The sequence below is a fragment of the Plectropomus leopardus genome, chromosome 7 (assembly GCF_026936395.1).
Source record: "Plectropomus leopardus strain MGB_pleo_1.0 chromosome 7, ASM2693639v1, whole genome shotgun sequence".
Taxonomy (NCBI): domain Eukaryota; kingdom Metazoa; phylum Chordata; class Actinopteri; order Perciformes; family Serranidae; genus Plectropomus; species Plectropomus leopardus.
Window position 1 is genome coordinate 152,052 of NC_142182.1, and position 20,449 is coordinate 172,500.

A 20,449-nucleotide genomic window follows, 5' to 3' on the forward strand; every position below is an offset into this window, starting at 1 on the left:
CGCAAACAACACAACAGATCAACAATAAACAGACAAACACAAACAACACAACAGATCAACAATAAACAGACAAACACAAACAACACAACAGATCAACAATAAACAGTCACGGTTGGCGGTGACTCTGGTCCTTCACTCGTGCTTTACACGGTTTATATTTACTCATTCAACAGTTAATTCCCACCGAGCAATCTGATTGGTTGAGAGTCATTCCACTAGTGCTGATATACAGCCCAACATCACTGGGACTGTTAACTCTGCATGTATCACTGAGCTGTTATAAACCGTTAATTAGGCTCATATTAACCATTGGTAGTTATCTAACGTTACTGTAAATTGTGTCCCAGAAACCCCGTCTGACCGCCATCACAGCTAAAAAAATACCTAAAAAACCCTGACTAATGCAAAAGCCCTCGCCCTGCAACCCAGGAGGGGGGCAGCTGTGACGGACACATTTTGGTAAACCGCCGTTCACTGGGAGTTAACCAGCCTCGTCCTACCTGTGTGCCCAATCCGACAGTTGCAGCTCACACTGAGGGATTGTGGGTCATGTTGACAGGAAGTGGCGAAGAATCGTCCGCTGCTCCGAACGTCCGGACACAGGCACGGCTGACAGGGCTGTCTGGAGACGGGGTCACCATAGTAATCCTCCACACATCTGCATCGGCAACACAGGAGAACATCATTAGAACAAGAACACGTCCAGGAGAACTAGAGCACCTGCAGGAGAACACGATCAGAACCAGAAGACCTCCAGGAGAACCAGAACACCTCCAGGAGAATATCATCAGAACTAGAACACCTCCAAGAGAACATCATCAGTAACAGCACATTTGCAGGGGAATATCATGAGAACCAGAACACCTGCAGGAGAACCAGAACACCTGCAGGAGAACCAGAACACCTCCAGGAGAACCAGAACACCTCCAGGAGTGATCCGGTCTGAAAAGCTCTCCTAAGCTGAATTAGTGGAATCAGAGATTTATTTAAAGAGGCGATTGGGAGCATCAGGTGTCAATATGAAGCAGGACAGATGGGTTCTATCTGACATAACATAAAATACATTGAGAACCTGCCACAGTTTGGTGATTCATATTCATACATGTATTGTGACATATATAAACATACATACGACTCACCTGTCACAGTTTGGTCCGGCAGCGTTCCCCCTGCAGTTCAGACATTCTCCAGTTCTGTCATCGCACACCTCTGACAGTCCGTTACATTCACATGGTCGACAGAAGGGGAAACCCCAGAATCCCGCCTGGCAGCGATCACAGCGCTGACCTGTGATCACTGGACGACACGCACACTGACCTCTGACCTGGTCGCAGAGCTCCGACACCGAACCACGAGGGTCGCACTCACAGGCTGCACACAAACACAGAAAAAAACAAATCAGCTTTCATCTGAGAAATTACTTCACCATAAATCATCTTCAACAGCTTCTTATCTCCTTAGCATTTCAGACGTCTATGGGTTTGACCATTCGCTTACAAGTTTGCTTACGTTTGCAACCTTCTGGTCCAAATCCAAATGTCAGGGGTGCACAAGTATCACAGCAACGGCCAATCACGCTGGGTTTACATTCACAGAACCCTCCCTGTTTACTGCAGGACGGTCCAAGAGAGCCAACAACATTACACCTGCAAACTGACAACAGAAAGAACGTTACACCTGCAAAGTGACAACAGGAAACACAGGGATGAATGTAGCAAATGAACGTCATCATGGAAAACGAGGAACAACAAAACATCTTGAAAACCTTTGTTCGGTTTTGTTGGTGTGACTTACAAACAGCTCCCCTGTGGATTCGTGCCGAAATGCTCTTGGTGAGTTCCTCGCAGACATCTGGTCCCACCTCCTTGGGACTGAACTCGTTGGCTAATCCGATGCAGCGAGAGCGTCGGAACGTGTCCAGGTCACTCTGGGAACAGAAATCCTGGATGGACCCGATCCTCGGGATCAGACCCATCTTTAAAAATGACAAAAGAAAACAAGATTCCATTGAGCCACTCAAGTCTTGTTTACAGTTTTCAGAAAGAAGAGAAGAAAGAAGACACAGACTCGGCCCTTCGAGTGTCTATTCACGTTCTCATCATATAGAGGCAAACAAACAGCTCTGATTGGAGATACTGTCAGTCAATGTGGGTGACCTGGAGCTGAACAGATGGATAGTCACTGAGTCAATTGGGATGTGAGACTAACTGCCCGAGTCGATGAGGACATGTGACACTAACTCACCGAGTCGATCGGGATGTGAGACCAACTCACCGAGTCGATGAGGACATGTGAGCTAGTTGATCCATCAGACTCGGGCTGTTTGTTAAAGACGATATCCACAAAGTATTGACCAGCTGCGTTCAGACACAATGGAGAGTCCAGGAAAGCTCCTCTGAAAACAAGTAAACAAACAAACACTGGTGGTAAAAAAACAAACAAACACTGACAGCAAACAAAAAACAAATAAACAGTAAACAATCACCTGGAGTTTCCAGGGAGAGTCAGAGTTTTACTTCCTGTTGGGTCGCTGCTGCAGCCGCCGTTGCCTGGTGACAGGGTGATGATGCTGACTGAAGCCAGCCAATCAGACGCCGCCTACAGAGAGGTCATTAAAGGTTAAACCCTTTTGTCCGACGAGTTAAAATCCAATCAATCAATATAAATCTATATTCTCTGTCTCTGTGGTTGTTGATTATCAGTATACAACCCCATACAACCCCCTGAATAACATGCAGACGCCTCCCAGAATCGCCACCTTAACAGGGCAGGCGGTTGGCCTATCCCTGTGATCCTTGGAGCTGGGTTGTCTGGGTCCCTGATAGAGACTCCCAGATCAAAGTGGTCTCAGGGGAGGGGCCAGACTAAGAGCAAGTCAAACACCTTCACAAGATGGTATTTTCAGGATATATGTAGCCTGAGTTGCCAGAGTTAGGAGGTGCCACGTGGATGAGGGGATACTCACAAGCCCCCAGCTGAGTGCCGCTGTGTTGGAGTTCTCCCAGGACAATGAGAGGGTCGCCTCGATGCAGCTCTGTGTTGCTGAGAGGAGGTGTCTGACCATTGTTTGTGCAGATGGATCAAACAGCAGTTTAGAGTACCCGGCCTTTTTAGAGTTTCTATGTGGTGTCCTGGAAAGGGTCACAATCGGGGACTCCATAGTTCTTCTGGGGGACTTCAATGCTCAGGTGGGCAATGATGGTGAAACCTTGAGGGGTGTGAACCCGAGTGGTGTTCTGTTATTGGACTTCTGTGCAAGTTATGGATTGTCAATAATGAACACCATGTTGGAGCACAGGGAGGTTCATCGGTGTACCTGGTACCTTAACACCCGAGGCTGAGGATCAATGATTGACTTTGTGGTCGTATCATCACAACTGCGGCCATATATCTTGGACACTCTGGTGAAGAGAAGAGCAGAGTTGTCAGTTAGTTGATCAGGTAGCAGGGGAGACTGCCGGACTGACCTGGGACTGTCTGTGGGAGGGCCCTGTCCACCAGGTCTTAAACTCACACCTCTGGAGGAACTTTTTGTGCACCCCATGGAAGGTTGGGGACAAGGAATCCCTGTTCAAGGCCTCCATTGTAGAGGTGGCTGCCTCAAGTTGTGGTCAGAAGGTCATCAGTGCCTTCATGGTGGCAACCAAAGCTGTGAAGTTGTCACAAACGCCAGGACCGAGTTGCAGAGTTTCAACAAAAAACAGTCTTTTATTACAAATCAGGAAGCGGTACACAGAAAAAACGAGAAAAGTATCAACAGAAAATCACCCGAAGGGAAAAGTAACAACAAAAAGATAAACTAAAAATCACCATTAAAATGGGACAAACAGCTGATCTAGAAACAAAGAAAACGGTGACGAGGCACCCAAAACTTACGAACACTAACAAAAGGCAGGAGCGTAACACGAGGCAAGAGGCGGGAGATCGCAGGAAGCACGAGCGAGACGCTGAAACACAGGGGAATCATCCGGCACAGGAGACAAAGGGAGTGTGGCTTATAAAGCCAGCCAATTTGGGCAGAACAAGCTGCAGGTGTGCCGGGCGCCCCGTGCTCCAGGAGATCGCCCCACCCCTCGGTGCTCCCTCTGCAAAGACAGGGAGAGGAAAGTCAGACACCCGCAGAACAAAAACACAGCCAAGTATCAGACCACAACAGAAGGAGGCCTTTCGGGCTTTGTTGGCCCTGGGGTCTCCTGAAACAGCAGACCAGTACTGGCTGGAGAGAAGGGCTGCAGCTGAGGCTGTCCCCAAAACAAAAACTTGGATCAGGGAGAAGCCCAGGGAGGCCATGGAGCAGGATTTTCATTTGGCATCATGGAAGTTCTGGTAAACCGGAACATGTCTCAGCGAGGTACAGCAGGGCTTGTCTTAGGCTGTCCTCAGCAGGGGAGGAGAACTGCTGACCCAGACTGGGGATATTGTCGAGCGTTGTATAGAACACTTTGAGGAACACTCGGTGGAATCTTCGCCCATATCCCTGGCAGAGTTCACTGGGGTGGTCATAAAGTATCTTTGTGGCAAGTCGCCAGCAGCGGATGGGATCCACCCTGAGATGCTGAAGGCTCTGGACATTGTTGGGCTGTCTTGGCTGGCATGCCTTTTCAGTGTGGCATGGAGTCGGCTACGGTGCCTGTGGAATGGCAGACCGGATTTTTAAAAAAAGGGAACTGGAGGGTGTGCTCTAATTATCGGAGCATCACACTGCTCAGCCTCCTGGGGAAGGTTACTCCAGGGTGCTGAAAAGGAGGCCCCGACTGATTTTTTGAACCTCAGATTCCATCCTGACCATGAAACAGTGGATCAGCTCTTCACCCTGGAGGGCTACTGGAGGGGTTGTGGGTTTTTTTCTATCCAATCTACATGTGCTTTGTGGACTTGGTGATGGCTTGGTACCCCCTACAAGACTCCCTGAGTCCTGTGGGGGGTACTGAGTGAATATAGGGTACTGCTATCTAGTCCCCGTATGACGAAGTGAAAGCTGATTCTCCAGACTCCATGTGAAGTGAGGGTAGAATGGAGCGTGAGATGGGAAGGCGGTTTGGTGCATTTTCTGCAGTGATGCAGGCTCTCCACTAGACTGTTGTGGTTCAGAGGGAGCTGAGCTTGAGGGCAAACCTCTTGATTTACCGGTCCATCTATGTCCTGACTGCGGATACAAGCGGACAAAATGTGTTTCCTCTGGAGGGTGGATGGTCTCAGCTTTAGAGATAGGGTGACGAGCTTGGACATCTGGGAGGAGCTCCAAGTAGAGCCTCTGTTCCTTCCCTTGAAAGGGGAGAAGGACATCTGATCAGGATCCTCCTGGTTTCTTCTGTTAAAGGAGTCCGGGGCACATCCTGCTGGTATTTTTCCCCAGGCTGACTCACAACTCCAGGAGGGATTACATATCTCGTCTGGCCTGGGAACGCCTCCAGTCCAACAGGAGGAGATGGATCCTCTTGCTGAACATCTGGAATACTCTCCACCTGCTGCTCTCAAGACCCCACAAGACCCCTGAGACCCCCTGAGGCCCAGCCCCGGATAACAGGACAACAATGGATTGATGGATGGATGGTTTTTACCTCTGGCTCGTAGCGGATCACCAGCTGGTAATCCATAGAGGACAGCAGGTTGTCCACAGTGAACCGAAGCCCCGCTCCCTCCAGCACTCGGACCAATCCCAGGCCAGTCCATGTGATGGGATGGTTAGGTGTCCTCTGACGGGGTATGATCTGCAGGGCCTGACCCGGGTCCAGGGGGATCTGGACAAAAAAAAGCAGGGACATTCAGGACAAACTAGACCCACAATGGTCAAACAAAACTAGAACATGAAGTGAATAAAATGTCCCATCTGTCCCACCTTACCCACCTGTCCCATCTGACCCACCTGTCCAACCTGACCCACCTGTCGCATCTGTCTCACCTGTCTCACCCGTCCCACCTTACCCATCTGTCCCACCTTACCCACCTGTCCAACCTGACCCACCTGTCTCACCTGTCTCACCCGTCCCACCTTACCCACCTGACTTACCTGTCCCTGTCTCCTGCGGCGCAAAAGTCTTCGAGTCCTCCGAACTAGAAAGACTCGTCCATTAGAGAGTTTCAGGTCGTATCCGTGATCTCTGTAATACTTTTCACACTGCGGCAGAACGACTGGGTTCAGCTGAAATACACATATACTACACACATTAATACTACACATTATTCTACACACATCAATACACACATGAATACTACACATAAATACTACACACTAATATACACATCAATACACACATGAACACTACACACTATTATACACATCTATACACAAATTAATACTACACACAAATACACATATCAATTCTACATACTAATACACACATTAAGTCAAGTCAAGTCAAGTCAATTTTATTTATAAACTCTTTTTCACAAAACAAGGTTTGCCTCAGAGGGCTTTACAGCAGGCACCATCCCTCTGCCACCATCCCACCATCTCTCTTCTTAGACCCTCACATCACCTGGGGAAATACTCCCCAAAAAGAAGCCCTGAAACAGAGGGGGGAAAAGTGGAAGAAACCTCAGGAAGAGCAGTAGAGGATGATGAGGGATCCCTCTTCCACAATGGACAGACATGCAATAGGTGTTGTAAATAATAATTAAATTACAATAATGACAAAAAGGAAAGAGAAAGAGTGAGAGGGAGAGAGGGGGAGAGATGCACAGCAATAATGGAAAGAAATGCATGTCATATAACACGTGATGTTATGTGCAAGTATTGAGAGTGTGGATCAGAGTCCCATGCATATATTAATAGTGGAGGCGTGGCTCATAATAATGGCAGTAGAGTGTTGCATCAAGCATGATCTTGGCATCGGCACAACCAGGACCCACAACACAGGTGTAGCTTCAAACAGGACCACAGCAACAGCTAAACCAAGACCACGATCTGGGCGAGCCGAGGGTACAGTATCAGTGCAGCCACAGCACGAGCACAACCAAGGACAGGATCACAGCACCAGCACAGCTATCACCACGATCAGTCACAGCCAAGATTGCGGCCAGCATCGGGGAAAACTAGGAAACGAGGATGCAGGAACGCTCTGTAGAGGCAACAGAGTTAGCGTAATGCAGTAAACAGACATGAGCGTTTGCAGATGGAGGGAACAAGAGAAGGAAAAAGGAGCTCAGTGTATCATTGAAAGGCCCCTGGCAGATATAACCTTTGTCAGCCTAACTATGGGCTGGTCCAGGCAACCTGAGCCAGCCCTAATTATTGGCTTTATCAAAGAGGAAGGTCTTAAGTCTACCCTTAAAAGTGGAGACTGTGTCTGTCTCCCTGACCCAAACTGGAAGATGGGAAGATGAAGATATGAGCTGTGACAGATAGGAAAGAGCCTGAACATTTAGAGCTTTGTAAGTAAGGAGGAGGATTTTAAATTCAATCCTGGATTTCACAGGGAGCCAGTGCAGAGAAGCTAAAACAGGAGAGATATGGTCCCTTTTCTCGGTTCCTGTTAGAACACGAGCAGCAGCGTTCTGCACCAGCTGGAGAGACCTAAGAGACCTAAGAGATTTGTTGGGGCAACCAAATAATAGCGAGTAAAAAATGCGTGCACTGATTTTTCGGGTCTGTTTGGGACAGGATATGTCTAATTTTTGCAATGTTGCGCAAGTGAAAGGAAGCCGTCCTTGAAGTTTGTTTTTTATGGGAGGCAAAAGATAAATCTTGATCGAATAAAACTCTGAGGTTCCTTACAGATGTGCTAGAGGCTAAGGTAATGCCATCTAGAGAAATTACATCCTTAGAAAAGTGAGTTTCTGAGGCGTTTGGGGCCAAGAACAATAACTTCAGTTTTGTCTGAATTCAACATCAAGAAATTACGGCTCATCCAGGCTTTTACATCCTTAAGACATGTTTGAAGTCTAGATAGCTGATCAGTTTCATCTGGTTTCATAGATAGATATAGTTGCATATCGTCAGCATAACAATGGAAATTTATAGAGCGTTTTCTAATAATGTTGCCTAGAGGAAGCATATATAAAGTTAAAAGGATTGGTCCGAGCAATGAACCTTGTGGCACTCCGATGCAGACCTTAGTATGTGCGGAGGATTGATCATTGACGTGAACAAACTGGGAACGATTTGATTAGTATAATTTAAACCAGATTAGTGTTGATCCTTTAAGGCCAATGAAGTGTTCCAGTCTGTGCAGTAAGATTTGATGGTCAATGGTGTCAAAAGCAGCACTGAGATCTAAAAGGATTAAAACAGAGACCAGACCCGTGTCAGAGGCAATCAATAAGTCGTTATTAATTTTTACTAGTGCCGTCTCTGTGCTATGATGAACTCTGAAGCCTGACTGAAAGTCTTCGGATAAACTATTATCTTGGAGAAAGTCACAAAGTTGATGAGCAACCACTCTCTCAAGGATTTTAGAAGTAAAGGGGAGATTAGATATCGGTCTATAGTTCGCTAAAACCTCAGGATGGAGAGTGGGCTTCTTTAGAAGAGGTTTAATGACAACTACTTCAAAAGACTGAGGTACATCGCCTGTTAATAAAGACGCATTGATTATATCTAATAAAGAATTGTCTAATAAGGGCAAAACTTCCTTAAGTAGCCTAGTTGGGATGGGGTCTAACAGGCATGTTGATGGCTTAGATGCAGAAATCAAAGTATAGAGTTGATGAAGGTCAATGGGGGAGAAACAGTCCAAATAAATTTCAGGCCTTGCTGCCATATCCAGGCTGCCGGAGTCTGGGGTCAGGTCAGGTAAGGGCAAGAGGTGATGGATTTTATCTCGAATAGTTATAATTTTATCATTAAAGAAAGTCATGAAGTCGTCACTGCTGAGGGCCGAAGGAATACAGGGCTCTATGGAGCTGAGACTCTGAGTCAACCTGGCTACAGTGATGAAACCGGATTGTTTTTGTTTTCCTCAATTAATGATGAATAATAGTTCGCTCTGGCGTGGCGGAGGGCCTTCTTATCGACTTCAAGACTGTCCAGCCAGACTAAACGGGACTCTCTAAGGTTGGTTGAACGCCAATTTCTTTCAAATGTTCGGGATGTTTGTTTTAATTTGCGGATCTGGGGGTTAAACCATGGAGCTAATTTTCTTTGTTTCATTATTTTCTTCTTGAAAGGTGCAACAGAGTTGAGAGCTGATCGCAGTGAGCCAGTAGCATTATCAACGAGACAATCAATTTGAGAAGGACTTAAGTTAGTAGGAGTATTCTCAGTCACTGTGAGATATGGTAATGATGTCAAAGCAGAAGGAATCAATTCCTTAAATTTAGCTAATGCACCATCAGACAGACATTGACATAATCGACTAAAATAAAATGGAAGGTTATTAAATAATGGTCTGACAGAGCGGGATTCTCAGGGAAGACCAATAACTCTTCAGTTTTGACTTACACACCGACTAAAGCCAATTGAATCCAAAAGTGTGGAGAATGCAGCACTAAGGCTATCATTATTAATATCCACATGAATGTTAACATCCCCTACGATAATAATCCCCTCAGAGAAGCGTGTAAGACTGCGACTCTGCCCTGTGGATCATCATGGATTTGAGCCTCTAATAAACTCGTCCAGATTCGTAGAGAGGAGAGCAGCTCCATCCAAAGTGGGATGGATGCCGTCCTTCCAGATAAGACCAGAGCCGTGTCCGAAATCATCACCTATCACGGATATAGTGCACTATATAGTGTTTCGCCATATTGTAGTGACGTCAGAATCCTCTGCTGTTAATTTCATCCACTATATAGTGCACTATAAAATGCCCACAATGCACAGCAAATTTGAGTGTACATACGATGTACATTACATTCAGCTCCCGTCTACCACAACACAATGCAACCATATATTTCCGGGGGAAAAAAAAATCTAACGTAGTGTCCTATATAGTGCACAATTTAATACACACTACATAGTGAATAGTGAGCGAGTGAATGAGGGAACAGTTTTGAACACAGCTCAGCTTTCCCCCAAAAGGAGCGCCAATTATTAACGAAGCCCACGTTGTTTTCTGGACACCACCTCGACAGCCAGCGGTTGAGTGCTGACATGCGGCTAAACATGTCATCACTGGTCACACTGGGGAGGGGTCCAGAGAAGATTACGGTGTCCGACATCATCTTCGCGTACTCACACACCGACTGTATGTTAATTTTAGTGACCTCCGATTGGCGTAACCGGGTGTCATTGCCGCCAACCTGAATAACAATCTTACTGTATTTACGTTTAGCCTTAGCCAGCAGCTTTAAATTTGACTCGACGTCGCCCGCTCTGGCCCCAGGGATACATTTGACTACGGCCGCTGGTGTCTCTAACTTCACGTTTCACAAAATAGAGCTATCGATGACCAGGGTTGTGTTCTCAGCCGGTGTGTGGTTGAGCGGGGAGTACTTATTTGAAGCGTGAAGGGGGGTGGGAGGTGTACGGTGGGCTTCGGCTTACTATGCTTCGCTCGGACAGTCACCCAGCCTCCCGGCTGCACGGGGGTTGCCGGGGGATGGCGAACAGAGGCTACACTATGTCGGTCCGCACCGGCTGCAGGGGGCACGCTAACTACGGTGCAGAGCCTCGCTTCCAGATCGCTAAGCCCCGCCTCCAACGCAGCAAATAAACTACACTTGTTACAGGAAACACCATCACTGAAGGAGGCAGAGGAGTAACTAAAGAGCCAACACACCGAGCAGGAGAGGAGCAGAGAGGAGAGGAGCAGAGAGGAGAGGAGCAGGGAGGAGAGGAGCAGAGAGGAGAGGAGCAGAGAGGAGAGGAGCAGAGAGGAGAGGAGCAGGGAGGAGAGGAGCAGAGAGGCGAGGAGCAGAGAGGAGGGGAGCAGGGAGGAGGGGAGCAGAGAGGAGACGACAGCGGAGAGTGTACGGTAAAACTTAAGTGAGTTTCAATCACTGACAAGTAAGAAGCAGCCGGACTAAAGAGCAGGTTCGAAGAATAGCTGGGAATCGCTCGCAGGAGCAGCACAGAGACGCTACCAGAGACAGACAACGATGCACCTGAAGGGAGGTAACACGCTCGCCGCAGCACGTCAGCATAGCAGATTAGAAGATAAAAAAATACAACACGCTAGTACACACAGATACCGCACCCTAATACACACATCAAAACACACATTAATACTACACACTAATACACGCATCAATACACACACAGATGAAGACATTAACCCATCGCTACACACCAGAAAAGAAGGAGGAGGAGGAGGGGCGGGGCTTCCTGCAGTCAGTGGAGCAGCGAGTTCCGCCTCATACAGGAAGTAGTCCAGAGGAGGGAGGAAGTAGCCAGGGGTGGGGTCAGAGCAGTGCCGACCATCCATGTTCGGTAAACAGGGACACTGTCCATCCTCCGCAGAACACCTTAGAGACAGGAAATTACACGTTAGTCCTCCAGAGGACACCTGAGGGACAGGACATGACAGGTTAGTCCTCCAGAGGACACCTGAGGGACAGGAAGTGACAGGGTAGTCCTCCAGAGGACACCTGAGGGACAGGAAGTGACAGGGTTGTCTTCCTGAATTGTACGTGATTCACTGCAATAAGAAGCATCTCTTTCGTGTTTTGAATGAATTTCTGTCGTGTTTCAGGATTATCTGCAGGGTTTCAGGATTATCTGCCGTGTTTCAGGATTATCTGCCGTGTTTCAGGATTATCTGCCGTGTTTCAGGATTATCTGCAGGGTTTCAGGATTATCTGCAGGGTTTCAGGATTATCTGCAGGGTTTCAGGATTATCTGCCGGGTTTCAGGATTATCTGCAGGGTTTTATGTTTTCTGTGTTCTGATTTGGGTCTGCAGCGCTTATTTACATTAAAAGGGTTAATTTCAGCAGCCAGAGTTAACTTTATTTGTTTAAAAAGTAATTTCACATCAAAATATCAGCCAGCGAAAATGCTGAGAGCCGGAAAACAGAGAAACGGCAGAGAAATAGTTCACAGCATGCCCTGACTGGAGCTGCTTTGACTCAACTGGGAATACAGACAGACATGCACAAACACACAAATACACAAACACACTAACACAAAAATACACAAACACACATTCATTCATTCACTCATTCGTCATTCATTCATTCATTCATTCATTCATTCATTCATTCATCATTCATTCATTCATTCATCATTTATTCATTCATTCATTCATTCATTCATTCATTCATTCATTCATCATTTATTCATTCATTCATTCACTCATTCATTCCCTCATTCATCATTCTTTCATTCATCATTCATTCATTCATTCACTCATTCATCATTCATTTATTCATTTATTCATTCATTATTCATTTATTCATTCATTCATTCATCATTCATTCATTCAATCATCATTCATTCATCATTCATCATTCATTCATTCATTCATTCATTCATTCATTCATTCATCATTCATTCATTCATTCACTCATTCATTCTTTCATTCACTCATTAATTCATTAATTAATTCATCATTCACTCATTCATTCATTCATTCATTCATTCATTCATTCATTCACTCATTAATTCATTCATTCATTCATTCATTCATTCATTCATTCATTCATCATTCACTCATTCAGTCATTCGCTCATTCATCCTTCATTCATTCATCATTCACTCATTCACTCATTCACTCATTCATTCACTCATTCATTCACTCATTAATTCATTAATTCATTCATCATTCACTCATTCATTCATTTATTCATTCATTCATTCATTCATTCATCATTCACTCATTCAGTCATTCGCTCATTCATCCTTCATTCATTCATCATTCACTCATTCACTCATTCATTCATTCATTCATTCATCATTCACTCATTCATTCATTTGCTCATTCATCCTTCATTCATTCATCATTCACTCATTCACTCATTCATTCATTCATTCATCATTCACTCATTCATTCATTCGCTCATTCATCCTTCATTCATTCATCATTCACTCATTCACTCATTCATTCATTCATTCATCATTCACTCATTCATTCATTCACTCATTCATCCTTCATTCATTCATCATTCATTCATTCATTCATTCATTCATTCACTGCAGTGTAAAAGCAGATGAACCTACGTGTTGCTGAGGGCTCCTCCGATGTCGCAATTGCAGGGTAAACATCTGAACCCGGAGTTGCCCAAACCCCAGAACCCGTCCTGACCCAAAAAAACACACAGACACATTAATTACATGTGACAGAGAACAGAAAAACACTTATAACATGTGACAGGGAACAGAAACATGTTAATAACATGTGACGAAGAACAGAAGCATGTTTATAACGTGACAGAGATCAGAAACATGTTAATAACATGTGACACTGAACAGAAACACATTAAAAAGACATGACACAGGACATAAACACACTGATTACATGTGACAAACAATAGAAGCATGTCAATCACACGTGATAGAGAACAGAAACATGCTAATAACATTTGACAGACAACAGAAACATGTTAATAACATGTGACAGAGAATAGAAACACGTTAATTACATGTCACAGAGAACAGCAACACATCTATAACATTTGCTTCTCTGAGCTTCCTCCCATAGTGTAAAAAAACGGTGTCTGTCCCCCAACCGCTTAAATTGTTTAAATTCTTAATAATTAACACATCTGCTGTCAAAGAGCGTCACATCAGGAGACTTCAATGCGGTCTTTTGAACATCATATCCCCGTCATCTGAAGCTCTTTTAGTCACTGATTTAATGTCGGATAACCATATCGATTTACTCTGTCTTACAGAGACCTGGCTTTGTCCTGATGAGTACGTTAGCCTGAATGAATCCACTCCTCCTGGTCATATAAACAGTCACATTGCGCGGGACACTGGCCCAGGAGGGGGAGTCGCTGCTATTTTTGATTCAAGCTCAGCAATTCACACTAAGGCCAAGCTAAACTATAGTTCACTTGAAATCCTTTTTCTTCGTCTTTCCCACCCATCCTGGAAAACTCTACAGCCAATTCTATTTGTCATAGTGTACCGCGCCCCCGGCCCATACTCTGAATTTCTATCTGAGTTCTCTAAGCTTATATCAAGTTTAGTGCTCAAATCAGACAAAATTATTATCGTAGGGGATTTTAACATTCACGTGGACTCCTTTGCACCTTTCAAGAAGAAAATAATGAAACAAAGAAAATTAGCTCCATGGTTTAACCCCCAGATCCGCAAATTAAAACAAACATCCCGAACATTTGAAAGAAATTGGCGTTCAACCAACCTTAGAGAGTCCCGTTTAGTCTGGCTGGACAGTCTTGAAGTCGATAAGAAGGCCCTCCGCCACGCCAGAGCGAACTATTATTCATCATTAATTGAGGAAAACAAAAACAATCCGGTTTCATCACTGTAGCCAGGCTGACTCAGAGTCTCAGCTCCGTAGAGCCTCGTGTTCCTTCGGCCCTCAGCAGTGACGACTTTATGAATTTCTTTAATGATAAAATTATAACTATTCGAGTTATAACCTTACCTGACCTGACCCCAGACTCCGGTAGCCTGGATATGGCAGCAAGGCCTGAAATTTATTTGGACCGTTTCTCCCCCATTGACCTTCACCAACTCTATACTTTGATTTCTGCATCTAAGCCATCAACATGCCTGTTAGACCCCATCCCAACTAGGCTACTTAAGGAAGTTTTGCCCTTATTAGACAACTCTTTATTAGATATAATCAACGCGTCTTTATTAACAGGCGATGTACCTCAGTCTTTTGAAGTAGTTGTCATTAAACCTCTTCTAAAGAAGCCCACTCTCCATCCTGAGGTTTTAGCGAACTATAGACCGATATCTAATCTCCCCTTTACTTCTAAAATCCTTGAGAGAGTGGTTGCTCATCAACTCTGTGACTTTCTCCAAGATAATAGTTTATCCGAAGACTTTCAGTCAGGCTTCAGAGTTCATCATAGCACAGAGACGGCACTAGTAAAAATTAATAACGACTTATTGATTGCCTCTGACACGGGTCTGGTCTCTGTTTTAATCCTTTTAGATCTCAGTGCTGCTTTTGACACCATTGACCATCAAATCTTACTGCACAGACTGGAACACTTCATTGGCCTTAAAGGATCAACACTAATCTGGTTTAAATTATACTAATCAAATCGTTCCCAGTTTGTTCACATCAATGATCAATCCTCCGCACATACTAAGGTCTGCATCGGAGTGCCACAAGGTTCATTGCTCGGACCAATCCTTTTAAGTTTATATATGCTTCCTCTAGGCAACATTATTAGAAAACGCTCTATAAATTTCCATTGTTATGCTGACGATATGCAACTATATCTATCTATGAAACCAGATGAAACTGATCAGCTATCTAGACTTCAAACATGTCTTAAGGATGTAAAAGCCTGGATGAGCCGTAATTTCTTGATGTTGAACTCAGACAAAACTGAAGTTATTGTTCTTGGCCCCAAACGCCTCAGAAGCTCCCTTTTCTAAGGATGTAATTTCTCTAGATGGCATTACCTTGGCCTCTAGCACATCTGTAAGGAACCTCAGAGTTTTATTTGATCAAGATTTATCTTTTGCCATAAAAAACAAACTTCAAGGACGGCTTTCTTTCACTTGCGCAACATTGCAAAAATTAGACATATCCTGTCCCAAACAGATGAGTACATGCATTTGTCACCTCTAGGCTGCATTACTGTAACTCTTAGGTCTCTTAGGTCTCTCCAGCTGGTGCAGAACGCTGCTGCTCGTGTTCTAACAGGAACCAAGAAAAGGGATCATATTTCTCCTGTTTTAGTTTCTCTGCACTGGCTCCCTGTGAAATCCAGGACTGAATTTAAAATCCTCCTCCTTACTTACAAAGCTCTAAATGTTCAGGCTCCGTCCTATCTGTCACAGCTCATAGTTCCTTACCAACCCTCAAGATCTCTGCGCTCTGAAAATGCAGGGTTACTTGTGGTTCCCAAAGTCTCCAGAAGTAGGACAGGAACCAGAGCCTTCAGCTACCACGCTCCTCTTTTATGGAACCATCTTCCAGTTTTGGTCAGGGAGGCAGACACCGTCTCCACTTTTAAGGGTAGACTTAAAAACACAGTGAGAAAATCAGCGCTGCTCTGATATTTAATCAAAGTTTTTGTGGCTTTTTAAAACACATTTAGACTCAGAGGTCTTCTAGGTTTACTGATCTGCTACTCCACCAACCAGCCAACCAAACAAACAAACACAGAATCAGCCTCACAGAGGAAGAGGACCGGTTTGAGTCAAGAGTGACTGATGAGGGAAGTTAGGCCAGGTGAACTGGTGAGGACACCCGGGGACAGACAGTCACTGATAGAGAACACAAGTATTAAACAGATGGTTGTTCAAATCTTACCACACAGCGGTCACACAGCGGGCCGCTCGCCAAATGGTCACATATACAACTTCCTGTCAGCTGATCACATGATCCGACACTCCCCAAAACATGACACCTGCACACTGAAACACACACACACACACACACACACACACACACACACAGACAAATAACAGACGATTAACAGATCTATTTTATATTTCAGTCAGACTTTAAAACATGAAGCTGCAGTTTGTTTTGAGGGTTTGGAGGGTTAGGGATCGGGGTTTTCTGGGAAGGGTGTCGATTCTCACGCTGGCAGCCGGTGGGGTTGTCGGGTCTCAGGTTGAAGGATCCAGGTTTGCAGCGGTCGCAGCGTTGACCCTCCACGTTTTCTTTGCAGACGCATTGACCGCTCAGAGCATCACACGGGGTGCTGCCCACGGTGCCGGCTGGGTCGCAGTCACACGCTGAAGAAGGAAAAAACAAAAACTAATCTGTTTCCAGGTGCTGATACTGATGTAAACCAAGTCATGACTCGGACTATAACCTTGAGTCACCTCCTGTTTGGCCTCTTGTTGTTTTCAGAGCTGGAATGTAACTAAGTACATTTACTCAACTACAGTACTTAAGTACAAATTTGAGTGGGGATTTTTTTTTTTTTTATGTCACTTTGTAATTTTACTTGACTACGCTTCAGAGGAAAAACTGTACATTTGACTTCCCCACCTTTACTTATCGGACAGCTTTAGTTATGTAACAGATTGAGCATTTTGCATAAAAACATAACAATACTTTATGAATTATGTTGTCTTCTTTTACATTTAATCTGTTCATACAAGTACAACTGCAACGATTACTGATAAATCAGTCAACTGACAGAAAATGAACTTTCAACTACTCTGATAAACATTTAAGCTTTTTTATTGTTGTAATAATTTTGAGGTTTACAGGGTCGTTTTTTCCTTTTTTTTAAATTTATTTATTGTAAATTCCCCCTTTTTTTGACAATTTAAAGTTTTTTTGGGTGATTTTTTTTCCCAAAACAATTCTTTGGGGGTACTTTTTGTTCATTAAAACATTTATGAGTTTTGTTGGGGTGTATTTTTCAAGTTTTTTTCTAATGAGTTCAATTTGTTTTTCAGTGTTTAGTTTTGTTGTTTTTTCCTAATAATTTGATTTAATTGGGGGTGGTTTTTCATTTCATTCTGCAACAAATTCCAGGCTGATGGTGCAGAATATCCAAAAGCCCTTTTCCGAGAACATAGAGAGGTCCTGAGAATGCTGTCCAGCACTTTTCTGTGTGACAAAAACACAAAGATAGTGTGGGAGAATATATATAAAAGTGTGCCAGGCCATCCTACCCGAGATACAACTCACAGCAGTGCGTCAGAGCTTTACAGTTTGTAATTAACCTGAAGGACGCCTGGTAAGCTGTATCAACCGCATGGAGACACTGAGCAGAGGCGTGCATGTTCAAAACATCATCACAGTCCAACACGGGCAAAAAAGGTGCAGCAACAAGGTGCTTTTTTACATTGAAAGAAATACACAGTTTGTTTTGAAAATTAAAAAAAACTGTTTTTGCCTCAGCTTTTTCACCAGGCACAACACATGCAATTTAAAATTCAAGGAGTCATCAGTCAAAATATCCTGGTATTTGTAAGAGTCGACAACCTCTATCTGTTTTCCATCTGCAGGGACCACCGCAGGTTCGTTCAGAGACTGAGTGTTTGAACGGGGAGACAACATAAGCTTTGTCTTATCTAAAACAAGTTTTAGCTCATTCAGTGTTTTCAATAATTTCGAGTTTTTTGGGGGATGAGGGATGTTCTGTTTATCAAAAATTATAAGTTTTGTTGTTGCTTTTTTTTCTTTTCTGAGAGTATAGATGTTTGGGGTGTTTTTTAAAACATAATTTTGAGGAGCTCTGGATGTTTTTATAAAAATGTGTTTTATTGTAACCTTTTCAAGGTTTGGATGTGGTTTGGTTGGCTTTAAAGACATGTCTGCATTGTGTACTTTCATCACTTTAAGTTAAGTTAAATATTGATTGATTAAACTAAATTAAGTTTTTCTTCAGTAACATTTTTAATGCCGGAGTATTTCTGTAACAGTAGTTTTACTGTGTGGTAATTATACTTGTACTGCATACCCTCGTCAGTGGAATTCTGCGGTGCAGAAAGTGTTAAAGTGGATAAACAAAGAGAAGTAACGTGACACATCAGAGGAAATGAGTGAAAGCGGCTGAAGCGTACAGATGCAGGCGTGCGGGTCATCTCTTGCTCTCTGAGGATCTTGGTACAGAAAAGGTCGACATCGTTCACACCGAGGCCCGGTCCTGTCATGGCGGCAGCTGTCACACACGCCGCCACTTAGGCCACCCGTTGCTTCAAAACGGCCAGCGTCAAAGTGACATGAGTCCGAGTGACCATGACAGTTACATCCTGGGAGACACAGAAACACTGAGGCCTGATCACAAACTAAAACCAGGTGAGATAAACGTTCTGATCACAAACTAAAACCGGCTGAGATAAACGTTCTGATCACAAACTAAAACCGGCTGAGATAAACGTTCTGCTGTCTGGTTTTCAGTTTTTACTCCTGCATGTATCGTCTGTGTTTCCTCCTCCGGGCCTCCAGGGGGCATCGTGGTGAAAGTCTGCACAGCGCTCACAGTTCTCTCCAGCCGTGTTGTGCTGACAGACACATTGACCGTGGACCTGAAGGACAGAGGACATGAGGACACATTTAGACCACAGTTTGATTTTTTATCAGTCCTGATCAGAGACATACTGAGTAAAGACAGAGACGTCCCACTGCTGATTATAAACAATTTGTCTTCAGTCTGTCTTCAGTCTGTCTTCAGTTTTTGTCTTTAAATCTGCATCAAAATTCTGCTGGAAAGTTTTTAATGAAGGAATTTAGGGTCTTTTCACTAAATGGACATGTTGTCCCCTCTGTCCCTTCTTACTGAATGAGCTTCTTGGTGAGGACAGAGAGCGGAGACACTTAACTTTGATTAAACCACATGTTAAAAATAACCAGAGACACCTCGGGGGAACACTTCTGGTCCATACCATGCCCGTCTCACTGAAGACGTCTCCTCGTCCTCCATCCATGGGGGTACACTGGCTGGCGTGTCCGTTACAGAAGCAGCTCCCTCGAACCACCATGTTGTAAAGAGCATAGTAATATTTGTCCTCTGGATTCCTGCGTCTCCGAGACAACAAAGTGTCCCCCAGCGTGAAGAGACGGCTGAAGTTCACACGGATATTCGTCAAGGTGATCAGATCTGCGTGTGAATGTCAGAAACATGTTAAAAATGTCTTCTTCTCCCCCGTCCCATGTTGAAAGTCTTCAGGGGATGTTACAGTCTGTCCTCAGTCTGTCTTCAGTCTGTCCCTCATCTGTTTCAGTCTGTCTTCAATCTGTCTCCCGTCTCTGTGAAGTTAAAGTCAGGGGATTGGATTTAATCTGTCTTTTCTGTCTCCTGGACAAAGGGTCAAAGGTCATCTTTGTGTCTGTCTGCTGTCAGGTAAAGCTGTTGCCATGGAAACAGCTGATCTGAAGGACAGCGCCACACAGCTGACAGCCAATCAGACAGCAGGACTGTGACCTCACCTTGGATGTTCGGAGCGTACGGATTTTCTATGTCAAAGATCGGATCCAGTGCTTTCAGCACCACCTGGAGGACAAAGACGGAAAGACAACATCTCAATGTAAAATTAACTGAATTAATAAGTGATCTATAAACGCACTGAATTAATAACTGATCTATAAACACACTGAATTAATAACGGATCTTTAAACACACTGAATTAATAACGGATCTTTAAACGCACTGAATTAATAACGGATCTTTAAACACACTGAATTAATAACGGATCTTTAAACGCACTGAATTAATAACGGATCTTTAAACGCACTGAATTAATAACGGATCTATAAACGCACTGAATTAATAACGGATCTATAAACGCACTGAATTAATAAAATAGAAAGAGGAAAAGATCCAGTGTCCGCTGGAAGAAACTGGCCACGTGACTCTCTCCGTTTTTTCGGAGGAATTTTCTGCCGTTGATGATGTAGTTTCGTTGCTGTAGTTTCGAATCACCTCCGTACGGATCGCTCTGCTCTCTGATCCCGGTGACTCCACTTCATGTTTTGTACTACAACTACGAATCCCAGCAGCCCCAA

General features: G+C 44.3%; 1 protein-coding gene across 1 annotated transcript in view; it reads right to left on the reverse strand.

The window, feature by feature from the left end:
- lamb4 (laminin, beta 4) overlaps nucleotides 1–20,449 on the reverse strand; it is a 51,634-nt gene that overhangs the window by 11,511 nt on the left and 19,674 nt on the right. Inside the window, exons 8-23 of the mRNA XM_088079449.1 lie at nucleotides 19,874–19,937; nucleotides 19,330–19,544; nucleotides 18,852–18,972; nucleotides 18,508–18,696; nucleotides 16,564–16,719; nucleotides 16,289–16,392; nucleotides 13,039–13,118; nucleotides 11,172–11,346; nucleotides 6,011–6,142; nucleotides 5,562–5,741; nucleotides 2,486–2,598; nucleotides 2,245–2,395; nucleotides 1,795–1,975; nucleotides 1,510–1,653; nucleotides 1,140–1,371; nucleotides 501–658 (exon numbers count right to left, since the gene is read on the reverse strand). Of these exons, the coding sequence (XP_087935575.1) occupies nucleotides 501–658; nucleotides 1,140–1,371; nucleotides 1,510–1,653; nucleotides 1,795–1,975; nucleotides 2,245–2,395; nucleotides 2,486–2,598; nucleotides 5,562–5,741; nucleotides 6,011–6,142; nucleotides 11,172–11,346; nucleotides 13,039–13,118; nucleotides 16,289–16,392; nucleotides 16,564–16,719; nucleotides 18,508–18,696; nucleotides 18,852–18,972; nucleotides 19,330–19,544; nucleotides 19,874–19,937 (2,395 nt within the window). The remainder of the gene's footprint in view (nucleotides 1–500; nucleotides 659–1,139; nucleotides 1,372–1,509; nucleotides 1,654–1,794; nucleotides 1,976–2,244; nucleotides 2,396–2,485; nucleotides 2,599–5,561; nucleotides 5,742–6,010; nucleotides 6,143–11,171; nucleotides 11,347–13,038; nucleotides 13,119–16,288; nucleotides 16,393–16,563; nucleotides 16,720–18,507; nucleotides 18,697–18,851; nucleotides 18,973–19,329; nucleotides 19,545–19,873; nucleotides 19,938–20,449) is intronic.